Source organism: Diplotaxodon limnothrissa, linkage group LG20 (genome assembly GCF_057381915.1).
Source record: "Diplotaxodon limnothrissa isolate DT_005_m linkage group LG20, D_limnothrissa_male_GT1.1, whole genome shotgun sequence".
Classification (NCBI taxonomy): domain Eukaryota; kingdom Metazoa; phylum Chordata; class Actinopteri; order Cichliformes; family Cichlidae; genus Diplotaxodon; species Diplotaxodon limnothrissa.
Genome location: NC_140615.1, coordinates 33,640,353 through 33,656,275, shown reverse-complemented (window position 1 = coordinate 33,656,275; position 15,923 = coordinate 33,640,353). Strand labels below are relative to the sequence as shown.

The 15,923-nt window shown below is 38.9% G+C and overlaps 2 protein-coding genes across 3 annotated transcripts; both read right to left on the bottom strand.

The window, feature by feature from the left end:
* Nucleotides 1–154: 154 nt before the first annotated feature.
* Nucleotides 155–4,613, bottom strand: pink1 (PTEN induced kinase 1). The gene is made up of 8 exons (XM_085344250.1): nt 4,132–4,613; nt 3,334–3,609; nt 3,105–3,208; nt 2,823–3,005; nt 2,471–2,634; nt 2,233–2,360; nt 1,735–1,965; nt 155–1,520 (listed from the first exon to the last, which is right to left on the bottom strand). Exons 1-8 carry the CDS (start codon nt 4,483–4,485, stop codon nt 1,236–1,238), a joined length of 1,725 nt encoding a protein of 574 aa, XP_085200376.1. The 5' UTR covers nt 4,486–4,613; the 3' UTR covers nt 155–1,235.
* A 2,795-nt stretch (nt 4,614–7,408) lies between these two features.
* On the bottom strand, nt 7,409–9,089 carry LOC146611311 (trypsin-3). Of its 2 annotated transcripts, none has more exons than XM_085345203.1 (5): nt 9,032–9,089; nt 8,458–8,614; nt 8,175–8,313; nt 7,847–8,098; nt 7,409–7,561 (listed from the first exon to the last, which is right to left on the bottom strand). In XM_085345203.1, the coding sequence occupies exons 1-5, from the start codon at nt 9,087–9,089 to the stop codon at nt 7,409–7,411; spliced, it is 759 nt and encodes a 252-aa protein (XP_085201329.1). The 2 variants fall into 2 exon arrangements, with proteins under 2 accessions (XP_085201329.1, XP_085201330.1); XM_085345204.1 differs by having other exon boundaries at nt 8,458–8,608.
* Between the last annotated feature and the right edge of the window lie 6,834 nt (nt 9,090–15,923).

Genomic DNA, 15,923 nt, shown 5'->3' with positions numbered 1-15,923 from the left:
GGCCGCAACTTGTTATTTCACAAACAGTGCTAATAATATTCATCATCAAAATTAAAAAAAAAAATGTATGGATATTACTATATCACCAATACGAGTTATTTATTTTGAAAATATCTAAAGACAAAGGAAAGAACTTGAACAACCACTTCAGGGCTCTTTAACACTTTTATTCTGAAACACTGCAAAAAAAACGACATACATCTAAAATCCGTCTTATAATCTTTTGTAGGAAGCCATATACATGCATCCCTTTCATTCTTTTTGACAGTAGATTATCCTAATATGAAGGATTAAGTCCCAATATTTCAATTATTATGAAATCTGTATATTATATTAGCTGAAAACCTCAGCTCTGAACAGGTGCATAACATGAGCATAAAGTGCAAACAGCAGCAATGTGGAACAAAGTCAGATCCTTAAGATTAATTAATTACTCATGCATGACACATCAGGATCAATGTGATTCATATGTTCTAGCATTTAGGACAGGTCTATGTTCCTTAGCTGTGAAATATCAGTGTACAACTGACTGCAACACACATATCCACTGACAACCAGATCTTCAAGGGGCAACTTTATGTCCTACTTGTGAACCTTTCACTTGGTCTTACCCTACACAGTAGAGTCTAACTTGATCTGTATTGACCTCCACATTTACTGGTACAAAAAATTTTCATAGTTGCAAAAATAACTGCATGAATGTGAGTTTTTGTTTGTTTTTTCCCCCACAGGCTGATTTGAAAAAGTGTATCATAATTTGGAAAACAAAATATCCACTCACATAATAGAATTTCTTGCTGCGAAGCAACTCAAATGTTGGGAAAAATTAAACACAATCACTCCCCAGCAGCCGTCTCAGTAATCCACAATGCATTGCACGTGTAAGACAAACTGCATTTTTGTATGATGGGTACCAATAACACTTGAATGTTTGAAGTGCTTGAATTCCTGCTGATACAGTGATGATGGCAAGTGAAACATATTCACAAGTATGTGAGAAATGCAGATAAGTAACATTAGCAGCATTAGAGGACACAGGTTTGAGGGTCGGGTTCTTGAAAAGGGAGAATTACACCACTTGGCAATTCATGATAAATAATCAAACAATACCCACAGCCATTAGATGTTACAGCTAAAACAATAAATACCACACATACAGAAGTCTGAGTATTGAAAGCAATTTTAAGCCCCAGTTTATCCATATCAGTGACTCTCAGCTACGTGTTTGAGTTAATCTAGACAGACAGCACGCAGGCCTGGCTCTGCTCTCGCCCATAGAGGAGGAAGCCTACAGCAGTGCGCAGGTCCTCCAGCTCTAAGTTAGCCAGGAAACTCCTCTGAAGCTCCGCCTCCACTTTGTTCCCACTGGGCCCCTGACAGCCCTTAAGGAGAACCACAGCAGACTGGCAGAGCAACCAATCAGCCAGCTTCCTCATGCCCACACTGTCCTGGTTAGCCAGAGCCTTCCGACCCCAGAGGCTCAGATGTAGCATGTTAGCTGCCACACGGGCAGTGGGGCGCTGCAGGGTATGAAGAACATGTTTCAGTAGTGGAATGGTAGAGATGCCTCTCAGGTAAATCTACAGAAAATGTTAACTTCACAATTCCCCTTAGTGTTGAGAGAATTGTGATTTTTTTTAGTTCAATGTTTCGGTTTAATAAATGAAACTATATTGTTTTAGCTCTCTTTTACTGAAAACTTAAATATTAAACTAAACACAGCCCCTTCTTTACCTTGTTTGGGTTCCTCCTGAGAAGTAAGCGTATCACGAACTGCACATCAGCTGGAACACTGGAGGGTAGAGGAGGAAGCTGCTTCTCCTGGTAATTCCTGCTCTCCAGTCCCACTGCTCGATAGAATGGATTTTGCTGTCCAAATATCTCGTAGGAAATGGCGCCCACGGCCCAGGCATCTGCCTTGCTGTAGTCAAGCACCACACCACATCCTGGAACTGCAGTGGCCACCTGATGGCAGAAAAATTATGAGAAATTAAAGTGATTAAATATCTGGTTAACTGCAAATTATCTATTTATATGAATTCTTATTTATCTTAATGATTCATTTCAAAACACAAAGATACAATTAGGTTACTTGAATGGTATCCAAGTGTCACCTCCGGTTATAACCAGAGTGGAGGCAAAAGTCACAAAATTCAGTCTTAATAGTCACCAATAAGAGACGGCGCAGCAACTGTGGCTACTCAGTTACAATAAAGACATTTTTAATCTTACCTCCGGAGCCATAAGTGAAGCATTCCCTCCTTTGCTGACCCAAATGCTGTTGAAGGGCAGCTGCAGACTAGAATCGCTCTGGGCCAGACAGCATCCAAAGTCAGAAATCACTAAACGGGGGCAACCATCTGCATAAAGGACAAATCAATATAACACCGGTGACCCAAACAGACCTCAAGCTGGCATAGTTTACATTTGGCTTTAAACTGTTCTGTTATTGACAGAATTTTGTTCGGACCTGAGTCGAATTCCAACAGCACGTTGTCTGATTTTAGATCCCTGTGAGCGACACCCTCTCTGCACAAATGGTCAATCCCCTCAAGGAGCTGCAGCACCATCAGAGTGCCCTGCCTGCGGCTTGGTGTGGACATTTCCAGGTACTGCCTCAGTGTGCATGGATAGCTATGACACAAAAAATCTGTGAAGTTACTGAATAAAAATGACCTGACACGTACACTATAAAAAAAACCCCAACAAAATAATAAAAATCTCTGAAAACAAAGACAGTGACTTTTTTTTATTTTTTTATACACAATGTTTCTAGCACACATACTGGGTTGGACTGAGGTAGGTAGGAAGGTAGGTCTTACTTCTTCATGACCAGGAAAAGAGTGCGATTGTTGCCCAGGCCTGTAGGGTTAAGCCTGGGTGGCAAAACATCTGGATATTCCTCCTGAGCACCTGGTAGCAATGGAACATCTGCAGTAAAAGCCCGGTACACTCGGATTACATTAGGGTGTGCTGACACTCTTTTGGGCAGGACTCCGAAATGTCTGCATGTAGAGAAATCACAGCCATTCATTAGTACGTTTCCTATCCTTAGGTCACCACTCTGAGGCAGGAATAAAAAGAACTGAGGTTATAATACTTACCCATCCAGAGTAATTTCTTCTTTTTCCTGCTTTAAGGCATGAGGACCTGCAGGGACCAGCTCCTGAGACATAGACTTTAAGATGGCCTCACTTGATGACCCAGCCTGCAAACAAATAGCAAAATACCCGTCGGTACTGATGTGTGGCTCTTTTTCGTTTGTTTTCATACAGAGGATTAAAACCTAAAACAGATGTGAAATCATTATCAAACCATTAGTATACTACCCACCCCAAAGTTCCACATCATCTTAATAGCAAAAGGGAAGTTCCTTAGTGAGCAGCATGTCAGAGATCGAGGTGCCTCAGCTTCCACTTCACCTTCTTTTATCTGCACCAGGGAGCATTTTCTGGCACTTTGCTTTGGAGGAGCAAACTGAGCTGCAGCCTCATACACAGCTGCATTGGAGCCTTTCCCAATCTGGTTCCCTAGAATGTAATCCTCCAGTTTATATCCAGAGGTGAATGGCTTAAATGGACTCTGGAATTTCTTCTTTCTAAAAACAGCCTGCAGGGGAAAGCAATAACAATAATAATAATAATAAGCTACACAAAGATATGTTCATATCAATCACGTGCTATAAACAAATTTAGTCAAGAAAAAAAAAGGAAAAACAATCAGACTGTATACAACAACTTTTTAAAGCCCCCAAATGTACCTACACTTGTTATAGACGCAGCTAGAGACATATTAAAATAATAAAAAGTAAATTAATGCAAGATTGCAACCAGGTTATCCATTCAGGCCTCAGTGCAAACAGCATGAAAATTAAAGAACGTACACAAATCTTGGGTCTATGCATTACCGTATCAACAAAACATTCATAAATGTAAAAACAATATGCAGAATTGGTGAAGATACAAATAAACAAACTTTCAGTGAAAAAAAAACCCAATACGGCAAATAACCATGAAAATAAAGACTAAAAGAAAAACGACTACTAACAAACCACTTTGTCAGAAGCTACTACACTTAACGACTTAAATGTCGCTTAGGTACCCTACTGTGACCTACTTTTAGATACCATACCTGGATCTCCTGGCATGTTGAAGCACTCTTTCTGTCATCCTCCAACTGTTGTTCGATAAGCCCCACACCGAGACCGAAAGCCAAAAATACAGCTCTGTTACGCGGGGACCCGCCAGCAAACCTCCTGAAGCCGGCGGACTGAAGCTGAGCTGCCAGGCCTTTCAGAGAAGTGCGGTAATAGCGGTACCGAGACGGCAGGAAAGCCTGAGGCTGAGCGGTGCGGACCGACGGGCCTGCACGGAAACGGTCAGCTCGGAGCTTTGCTGCGAGTCGGCCACCGGATTTCAGGAGACCGAGCTGAAAGACCGACCGGCCCAACTCGAGTCCCCGGCTAATAGCGTGTTTCACAGACATAATTTACCCGGACAGGTAACTTAAGCTGCTACAACGAAGTTTTACTTCTGCCTAGCTCTCTACGCCTAGCTCTCGAAAGGCCCCACAAGAGGACAGCGTTATGTAAACAAAACAATAACTGCTGCTGCTGAGCATGCGCAAACCTTTAGACTGTCTTCTTTTCGTTTACCGGAGGGTGGCGTTTAACGATCAGGGGACATATCAGGGTATAAACACAAATACATTTAATCATGTCACAAATACAGGATCACTAGAGGTTCAATTTATGCTGGGCTGCCGAGCACACTATATATTTTTTAAAAAAAATGTATAACAACCCAGTCCCCAATGGCATTTAAAAGGTTGTTTAAGGCCTGACACAAAAATGTTTGAGTAGTTTCTCCCTCCTTAACTACTCAAGGTGATGTAGATTTTTTTCTTTTCTTTTCTGTTTGTTTCTTTTCTTTTTTTTTCTTTTAAAAAGTCATCCAACTACCCATGTGGATACTTATTTTATTAGAAAACTGACAAAAATTATGGCTTGCCTATGTGGTACAGACCACCCAAGAATCTGTTACTTTGCACTAATTAGTGAATATCTGTATCTGTGCATTACACCTGTACAGTTTATAAATGAAGCCTGCTAATTAGGTTTGCTGTTGTAAGTGTTGTCAGTTCATAGTTTTGTTGTATGTTGGATACAACATGTTAATTTAGTGAATTCTGGTCAAAAGGAGGGTGAAGCTTTACCATGTCACTGACATGTTGGCCAGTGGGTGTGCAGTGTCCCTCAGTTTCACAGTCCTGATATAAACTGGTGAAAATGCTCAGCCTGAAGCTTCACAACCTGACTTCTCTAAACATCAAGGTGACTATATCCATCTTTTATTTAAAATGTATGTTGTCTTGATGCATGCTCAATCATCCAGGTAAGTAAATCTCCAAAAGTTGATTCTGTTCATCACTTGGATGAGTCACGAAATGTTTCTCCCACGCTACGTCCAGATGAACAGAATCAACTTTTGGAGATGAAATGTATGATCTCACAAGAAATGTGTGGCTCAAATAAGAGATATTTTAATCATTAATTCATCACTACTAAAATTATTAATTTAAACTTAACAGTTATGCAACTACAGAGGAACCACACAAGTGTACAAAATCTGTAGCATAAGACTATAAAAACAAATTTAGCTTCCATTAATGCTTATAAAAAATTGGACAAATGGTAGCATTTGCTTGATCACATGATCAATGCCAAACCTGTAGCATGTATAGTTTATCTCTGAAGTTCCATTGGGTAGGATCCAGTCACCTTACTGTAAACAACAACAAAAAAAAAGCAGAGAGAATGCCCCTGACAGGGGTGTGCTTTCTTTTCTTCAGCAATACGTTTTGTTTTCTTCCAAAGTATGAATAAAAAATTAACCATATAATATTACAAGTTCAAATGACCACCTAATCCTTTTTGGTAAATGTAATTATCACACACACACACACACACACACACACACACACACACACACACACACACACACACACACACACACACACACACACAGTAGAGGTCAGATACTGTGTGTATACTCTTAAAAAGTTTGAAAACCCACCAAGGTTAAAGGCACTTTTTTAAACCTTATTTTCATTTTGTGTAGATCATTGTTTGTTCGTTCGTTGTTTGTTGTTAGTTTAGCACATGCATAACCAACTAACTAGATGGGGTCACTGTGCCAAACAAGGACACTGATTTATAAAAGTCTTCATTTAACAATCATTTCCACTGGACCAGGATGTATCATACACACTTACTGCACTATTTTCAACTTATTCGTAGTCATAATGTTTCACTGTTAAATTATAGTTAACCTCAACAGGTTCACATGAATTTCCCAGTAATATACTTCCCAGCATGCCATTATTTTTAATCAGAGCTTTTTAGGATATGTTATAACTTTGTTAGGTTAACTGGCGTAGGTGTGAATGTGAGCATGAATGTTTAGGTTTAGCTTAACAACAGAAACCAGCACCAGAGAGAAGCTGTAATTATTCAGTGTGCAGCAGGATAGCTTCTATATTTAGTTGTTTAGATACAGTACCCAACAACTTGATTAGGCACCCAGTGTGAGGTTAATGCCACAGCTGCCCTAAGTTGCTCTATAACACGAGTAAACACTTTCCTAAGGAGTTCTTTATGTTTAAAACAAGACCCGAGTTCAGTGAAGTCGATAATTTTGAGTTTTAAACAGGTTTTTGACAGATTACTAAAATATTTGTTTGTTTGTCTAGCTGCATTATGTAACCATTTGCTATGTGTTTTATGAACATATAAAGGTCAGCTCTTCTTTGTGAAGAAAAATTGAGCACTTTGTTGATTTTTATATTCTAAGCAACTTTTGGACATTTTGGACTTTGAACACAAGAGACTGATAGAAGCATGATACAGACAATCAGCATCTTCACTGTCACTGTGGATGGGTTAACCTTTTATTCCATACTAGTAGTAGTAGCAAGTATCACTTGTCAGTTTATAGACCCAGTGCATTGGTAAAATTGTTCTTAAAGCTGCACTAATTGAAACTGTCATATTTACAATGAAGCTTAAATAAAATATAAGAGGTTTTGCTTGTAGTAACAGGCATAATAGGAAAATTGATTCATGTGAAAACAACAACATTGGTGATTTTTCAATAGTACTATTCACTTTGAATGATTAACACAGTTACTAATTATACTGCTATAGTACCAACAAAAAATAAAAAGGATATCATAACAACAAGTCTTTCTTTTATTATTCCCTATCAGAAAAAAGAGTGACAATCAATTAATTATAGGTGCAATATTGACATATTTCCAGGAACATTTTAGAAATTCCTAACGTTAATATTTATTCATTTCAGGCCCATCTGAAAATTATGTTCATTTAACTGTTTTTGAAAAAAATCGCTCATGCTGTGTTGTCAATAACCCAGTTAATCCACTGAATATAGCTCCTGACTCTGGTGTAGACACCAGGGTAGTACTGATTTGCACAGCCAATACCCCAGGAGACAATGCCCTCAAAGTAGCCATTGCAGACAAGGGGGCCCCCGGAGTCGCCCTGTGGAGTACCACAACAAATCAGGATTGTTTTTTGATAATAGAGCATTTCACATTCACCCTTAAATGGAAAATGTTAAATATTATTAAAATGACACTGAAATTATATGTAAATCATCACTGGTTAAAATATATTTTATAGCATATATAACAGGTGTCATTTTGCCTATAAATTTAAGAGGAAATATTCATTTAAAAATAGTATTACTCTACAAAATGCAGTTGCTAAGTAGTAATTAAGCATACCACAAACACAAAATAAATCATGTTTTCCATGAATGTATACCTGGCAAGAGTCCTTTCCCCCGTATGGAGATCCAGCACAAAGCATACCTGGTTTGATCCTGCCCCAGTAATACCAAGTGCAGTAAGGTATTTCTCTTACATCCACAGCACGTAGCACAGGGGAGAGGGTGTAACTGTAAACCTGTGTCACTCCCCAGCCACTCACTATGCAGGTGCCACTAAAGGGAGGGGTACCTTCATCAGGTATCAGAACTGGCTGAACATAAGCATTCAGCTGTGCTGGTCTGCTAAGCTGTAACACAAACCAAAGTTAGGGTGGTACCATTGTGAGATCACATTTTTTGTAGCTAAGTACAAGTCCTACTTACCTTAATAAGCATGATGTCATTCTCATATGTCCTGAAATTATAATTGTGTACATATATCTTTGAGACATTGAAGATCTGTTCAAATCCCTCTGTTTTGATCAGGCTGTGCTCACATAGCACAACCCTCATAAAATTACTCCTGTTAAACAGAAAGAGACAAAACGAAATGAGAATTTCACATATGTTCTTTCAAAACAGACCTTTTTCCATCAATAATTATTAAACATTTTCATTAATGTTTATTAGTAAAGCTGCAATCTTGCTGTATGGTGTCAGTACTTACGGTCTCCAGCAGTGGGCAGCAGATACCACCCACTCTGGGTGAACTAGCGTGGCTCCACAATAGTGATCCCCGACCTCAGTCTGAAGGGATGCCTGGTATTTGATAGAGTATGGTTCGACCTCTTGACCCCCGATGATCCTTCCTGTATTCTCTTTCTCTGTGACGAAAGACAGAGCGAATCAGACAATTTGTCTCTATATTTTACGTTCTTTTGGTTTACAACAAAAAAGATAGATTGTCAGGGTAATGTGCCTTAACAAAAAAAAAAAAAAAAAAAAGCAGAATATTCTAGTAAGTTTCTTAACTTAAAGAAGTCTAGTTGTTTTCGTTCCAAGCTCCTTATAATATTCCAGTTCTGTATTCATTTCTACAGTATTGTCTGGCTTCATAAACTGAGTCAGACAGCAGTATTACAGCCACGTCACAGAAAATTTCTCCTGATCGACTAACATGTCTGTTTTTGTCAGCTGTTTTAAAGTCTTTGTGTATTAGTCTTTAGATCTAAACATTGAGACTAGAATTTCATATCCTTTGCTACGTGTCTTGGAATGAAAAATTCAAAGATATAACTCACGTGAATTTACTGAAAAAGACAAAAGAAGCAGCACAGTAGTGATTGCCACAGCAGCCATATTGTAATTGATACCTGTAACACAGAACAACGACAGCTAGCAGCTTCTATATACATAAATTACTGTCATTTTAATTGCTCGTGCTAATGAACTATAAATTATTTGCTTAGTTTTGCTTAATTTGGTTATTTTGCTTTGTTTAAAAACTGTATCGCAACAATTACAGGATCAACAATATCTTCAAAAGCACTAAATGACCATTTAATTCAATTCTTTTGAACAATGAGCTTTTATTTTTAAAATATAGTGAGACTGTGAATTATTTTTAGACAGTTGAACATTAATTACAATTTCACTAAAAAGGGTTAAAATAAAAATTTGCTTACCTGAAAGTCTAGACACAGGAAGCTTCAGAGTATCTCCAAATGATGAGACCAATGCTCTCCTCTTTCTTTTTATAGTGTAACTATATCCTTGTCAAGATCTTTTGTTTAAATTATCTTTTCATCTTGTTGTGTTCTGTAACCATCTCACGCTCCTACAATGAAACTGACCTACAACCTGACAAAGCTAGGGTGTTCTCTTGTATTATGCCCATTTCTAAGCTCAAGTTTTATACTTGCAGTTTTTAGGTTGGCAACGCCTCTACAGGATCAACAATATCTTCAACAGTTATTTCTCTATTAAATGTTGATAATGTTTTTAATGAGATGAAATTAGATTGCAATAGTTTCCACGATTATGTAGGATATAAAATAATAAAGTTAGAAAAGTCACACTGGCAAGATTAACTTCATTTCAAAACTAAAAAAACACAAAAGACAGAAGCACTTCCGGTTTCTATGATTCATTTTATGAAAATCTAAAAAAAATCAGAATCTTATTTAAACATCTAAAAATTTCAAATGTATTAGTTGAGATTTAAATGAAATAACTGGCCATCACAGACAATGATAAACAGTTTACTGGCTAAGAGTACATTGCTAAACTCTGGCTTTATGGTGTTTGTATTATTGCAGACTAATAGAGATAAAATACAAACAATGGTTGGTATTATTTTCCATGAAGTCTTCGACTTCCTCCCATAGTCCAAAGACACTTAGACTAAGATATCCATAGGTGTGAATGTGAATGGGAATGGCTGTCTGTCTCGTCTCGGAACAGAGGACGCCATCATCTACCTGCTCAATCGTGTCTACACCCATCTGGACCAGCCGGCGAGCACTGTGAGGGTCATGTTTTTTGACTTTTCCAGTGCTTTCAACACCATCAGGCCGACCCTCCTGGGTGATAAGTTAGCAGCGATGCAGGTGGATGCTTCTCTGGTGTCCTGGATTGTTGATTACCTGACAGGAAGACCACAATATGTACGTCTCCCACAGTGTGTGTCTGACAAGGTGATTAGCAACACAGGGGCACCACAGGGGACTGTCCTCTCCCCCTTCCTCTTCACCCTCTACACCACAGACTTCAGCCACTGCACAGAGACCTGCCATCTTCAGAAGTTTTCTGATGACTCTGCGGTGGTTGGATGCATCAGCAGGGACGATGAGACAGAGTACCGGGCTGTGGTCGACTCCTTTGTCACGTGGTGTGAGCAGAATCATCTGCAGCTCAACGTGGCAAAGACCAAGGAACTGATCGTGGACTTCAGGAAGACCAGGAAACACTTGACCCCTGTTTCAATCCAGGGGGTCAGTGTTGACATTGTGGAGGACTATAAATACCTTGGAGTACACATTGACAATAAACTGGACTGGGCTAAAAACACCACAGCACTTTACAGGAAGGGCCAGAGTCGTCTCTATTTTTTGAGGCGACTGAGGTCCTTCAACATCTGCCAGAAAATGCTGAGGATTTTCTATGAGTCTGTGGTGGCCAGTGCGATCCTCTATGCTGTTGCATGCTGGGGGAGCAGGCTGAGGGTCGCAGATGCCAACAGACTTAATAAACTGATCCGTAAGGCCAGCAATGTTGTGGGGATGGAGCTGGACTCCCTCAAGGTGGTGTCGGAGAGGCGGATGCTGTCCAAGATAAAGACAATGTTGGATAACACCTCCCACCCACTCCATGACATGTTGGTCAGTCACAGGAGCTCGTTCAGTGAGAGACTGAGATTACCGAAAAGCACCACTGAACGACACAGGAAATCATTCCTGCCTGTGGCCATCTCCCTGTACAACGCATCCACTTAACACACTGTTTGCTGCTACAACTACACATGTTTCTTTTCCAAATATTTATTTATAAGTGACTTATGTATGTATGTATGTATATATATGTATATATTGTACTATTCTTAGTTAGCGTATTGTCTGTCTTGTCTTAATGTTGGTTTAAAATGGAGCACTGTAACAAAAAATAATTTCCCCCAGGGATCAATAAAGTATTCTGATTCTGATTCTGATTCTGATTCTCTCTGTGTTAGCCCTCTGAATGGCTGGTGATGTCCAGGATGTACCCTGCCTCTTGCCTTACGGTAGCTGGGATAGGCTCCAAACTCCTATCAAACTCCCTCCCCAAGCCTAAGGATAAGCGAAAAAAGAATGGATGAACAGAATATTAATTATAACCACATGGAGACTTTGTCGTGTTCAAATTTTTCAGAAGGAATTCAGGAGAAATATCTGTCCTTTAGAAAGATTTAATTTACTTCAGCAGTTGAAATTACAAGTTTACTTCGCTGGAATGCAATGTGATAATCTGCCTCACACCAAGATGATCATGGCTAGACAGACACACAACACACTCCCTGCGTAGTCTTGATTATCTATATTATCCATTATTCTTCAACCGATTCTAAGGCCCAGTTAAGGACATCTTCTTCAGACTTCTTGACCCAGAGAATATTCAAACCATCATCATGTGTGTGTAAGCATGCTGCAAAAAACCCTCTGCACTCAACGTCACTAACAATATTTCAGCCCAGTTATAGCGTTGGATGAAACTTTTGACCCTCAAAACATAGAGTGTACATTGTGTTCTTTTCATTGCAATGGGGCTTAGACTATACTCAGGCTCTCTGTTGTACCTCACCTTCAGGTTCTGTTACACACAACTTTAATATGTCAGTGATTTATGTCTTTAACTGGAGTACTGCATGTTATAATAATAATGTGGTTGAACAACAACCTTTCATAGCACTCTCACTTTGTGAGACTGTTTATTATCTTCAATACATGCATTGTTACCTCTTTACTCCTATAGACGCCACCTAAACAGCTAAATAGCTACTGGTACCCCAAAAGAAACCTAAGTCCTTGAACTTTTTTGTGCATAAACACAGCAAATAGTTTAGTAGTCAAGGATCTGATTAAAAGGACTATATTTCGTGTGAAAGTCTTATTCATTATTTCATTTTCTTGGATTAATACTAATAAAATAAACAAAGCCATGCCTAAAGAACACAAAATGTGTAACTGTCCAAACACTGTAGTTCACCTCACTGCACCACTTTACTTAAGACTCAAGTTCAGTGCAATCTAGATTTCGAAACTAGTTTCTAGGAGCTTAACCTTTGTGCAAAATTCAAAATGTATTGATGAATAGCTGAGGCCACCTAGTCCTGGCTTCTTGCCTTTTAAGATCTATAATAAATGCCAATGTAGCTGATTTTTGGATGTCTCTTTGGATCTGTAAATTGCAGTAAAATATGATTTCTTTCCTTGTTCTGTGCAATATTTTTGGTCTTTGGTCTTTGCACAATATTTTGGTCTCAATTGAATTACCATCCCCACCCTAAATGACCATAGCCCCTCCACCCTGATTTATTTATTTATATTATATAACTGCCCTTGTATACAGCCCCACAATGTTTCAATGTTTCTACACATACAGTGTACAGTATATAGTTTACTCACATATATGTATACATATATTGTTTTTCTTTACTTTTGCACCTTTGTGGTCCAGCTACCCAATTTCGCTGTGCAAGAAATTGCACAATGACAATAAAAGCTCTAAAGTCTAAAGTCTATGTAGAGCAATTAAAAAGTTAATATTGTGTTTGTATTTGTATTTTTTATTCATTGCAGGTTAAATATGTTAATATATGTGTGTGGTTTAAAGTAGATGTTTACTAGTAGAATTTACAGCTATTGAGCTAAACACATTTCTAAGTAAAGATAGATTACATAAGGTTGAATCAAGATGCCAGTACTAGGGATGGGTACCGGTATCCGGTGCCATGATGGCACCGGTTCTGACATAAACGGTAGTAACCAGACCGAAAAGCAGCGCACATTTCGGTGCTTTATTTCGGTGCTTTTTTTTCCTGAGATGTCATACACTTTGAATTCTAGCCAATCATTTTACGTTTCCGAGGATAGTAGGCGGGTCCAGGTACGTACGTTCTTTTAGAGCAGAGCTACAGATTAAAAATGTCCAAGGCGAAGCGGTCAAAAGTCTGGCTGTACTTCACAGCAAAAGATGCAAACTCAGCAGCCTGCAACAAGTGCTTTAAGCTGATACTGTGCAAAGGAGGTAACACCTCAAATCCGATGAAACACCTGGCGACGCATAGCGTTTTTTTTAAAAGCCGAAAAAAACACTGTATTTGATAGCTTGCTGCGAGACCTCACACCGAGCACATCTACTGCAGGTGGGTTGCCTGTTATCGGACCCGGAGTTAGCAACATCCCCCAAAAACCCGAAGAGTAGAGTCCTGGCCCCTTGCCCTGCCAGTGTAGCAGAAAAGATGACGGATGATGATGCAGCAGCAGCCGTTCTTCTCTGCGTGAGTAGCTTAATGTTGTCCGTGTGTAATTTACGTTGAGTAGGCTAACCACGTTACTACATTAATGCATGTAAGGTGAACTAGCAAACACCGTCGTAGTTACATGCAGCTGTCTTCTTGTTTGATGGCAGATGCTCCCTTCACCCTGGCCAAAAAGGCTAAAATGACCAAAGAAAAAGTGGAAAACAGTTAAACATGAGAGGTTTTTGGACAAAGTTTGTGTTTTTTCCATTGTTTAAGCACTGCTTCCAGCCAAGAGTGATACCATATATGCCCCATAGCTGCAGAAAAGGTTAACATTGTTATCTTTTTACAAAAAAAACAGCTGAACATGAGAGGTTTTTGGACCAATTTTGTGTTCTCCATTCTTTAAGCACCGGTTTGAGCACCGTTTAAGCACCGGCACAGTTTCAAAAGTACCGGTTTGGCACCGGTATCGGATAAAACCTAAACGATACCCATCCCTACCCAGTACTGAGTTACTGGTACCAAGAAATGATGATGCTGATACTGACACTGATAAGGCTTCAGTGCCAACCTGTCTGACTACTGAATAACAATATATGTCAGTGAAATTATACACCTCAGTTATCAGTGAAACATGTCAGCAATTATAAGAAAGTCACGTTCAAACCCTTTATTTGTTCATAACTGCTGACATATGGAAACAAAAACATATATCAAGTTTAAATAATACAATAAAATAGATGTAATATAATAAACACTGTTGATATAAAAAGGATTTACATCAGATTATAACATCTATGAGCAGTGTATTAAAACATGTAGTGGTCTGCTATTCTCTATAAAGGGTTTATAAGTTATTTATGAACAGTGGTAACACAATGACACAGCTCTAATCATAATTACATCAATAAACCTTTGTAAAGTGTTACATGACAGTTAACTAAAAACAAATAGCACATGCTAACAAAGCATTAGCGAGCATGAAACATTTAAATAACTTTTAAATGTCTCATAGATATAGTTACATTTATTGTTAATTTATTTTTTGTCCTTGGACTTGAGATTGATTTGCATAACTAACAGGTGAAGATAACTCCTATTTATTTTATATTTGGCCTTGATGAAGAACCTTCATTCACTTCCTACCCTTTAAGTCAACCTTCTTCTGATTTGCTGCCCCTTGCAAACAAAACAGCAGACTTAAATCTGCCAGAGCTGTATGTCTGACATGACCATAATAAGGATATCCTCTCTCTCATGACATCATAAAGAGACAGAAAAATAAAATAATTGATTGAAAATGGCTCTTTAGAGCTGTCTGAAAGTTGAGGTTTTAATTCATGAGGATTACTTGCATTTCATCGCTTCTCATTATTTGAAATGTTGGCCATGTTTAACATGAGCATCCACCACTGTAACAGAAAATAAGGAAAAGTATAACAGCTCCAGTCTAATGTAAATAAGGAAAGTCTTTAATTCAAGTCAGCTGACATATTTTATAGTAAGTGAATAGATTTAAAATAGGAGGAAATTTGTTTATTAGAGTCTTGTGGTAAGTAACATTTTAGTTCAATGTCAGTCAGATGATTGTAAGAGCTGGAAGTGGCAACCATGAACATGGCAGCAGCATGTGAACTGAGGAGTGGGTCATGCAGAAAAAAAGCACCTTTGTCAGCACTCAAGGGAGGACAGATGTACCAAGAGCACGGCTTTAGCTATCAGCAGCAATGAGGGCAACAGAGAGGGCTATTAGCCAGCTAAGGTCAGGAACTCCACAGAGGGATGGTGACTGTGATGAGACAAGGCTTAGCTGTGCTCCATTTTTAATGACACCCAGCCTGAGGATAGATGTTGAGCAGCAGTGCTTATTTGACCTGGTCTGACACGAAAGCTTATGCTGCTCAACTTCGGTCAAAAGCCTCATTAATCCTTTCAGGAGATATCAGTGCAGGGAGACTCTCATGAATGGTAAAGACGCATACTGAATCTTTCCTCATTTAATATGACAGAAGCCAATCTGAGCCACATTAGGAGCTTCAATCATGTGGACTTATGGGATGCTATATTGGACAGGGCTAAATCATCAGAGTAGCTGTTAAATAATACATGACTAAAACTGAACAGGCTCATAGCAGCTGATCAAGCTGTTCTTAAAATGTCAACAATAAACTGGGTGAGTTTCTGTGGGTCAT

What these genes read in the sequence shown, in the direction of transcription:
- pink1 (XM_085344250.1), bottom strand. Translation starts at nt 4,485, where the DNA reads ATGTCTGTGAAACACGCTATTAGCCGGGGACTCGAGTTGGGCCGGTCG. An exon ending in GAAGAAATTACTCTGGATGG is followed by an intron (nt 3,006 to 3,104) that starts GTAAGTATTATA and finishes CTCTACATGCAG; the next exon opens with ACATTTCGGAGTCCTGCCCA. An exon ending in CTTTTCCTGGTCATGAAGAA is followed by an intron (nt 2,635 to 2,822) that starts GTAAGACCTACC and finishes TTTGTGTCATAG; the next exon opens with CTATCCATGCACACTGAGGC.
- LOC146611311 (XM_085345203.1), bottom strand. Translation starts at nt 9,089, where the DNA reads ATGGCTGCTGTGGCAATCACTACTGTGCTGCTTCTTTTGTCTTTTTCA. An exon ending in GTCTTTTTCAGTAAATTCAC is followed by an intron (nt 8,615 to 9,031) that starts GTGAGTTATATC and finishes CTTTCGTCACAG; the next exon opens with AGAAAGAGAATACAGGAAGG. An exon ending in GGGGAAAGGACTCTTGCCAG is followed by an intron (nt 7,562 to 7,846) that starts GTATACATTCAT and finishes GGTACTCCACAG; the next exon opens with GGCGACTCCGGGGGCCCCCT.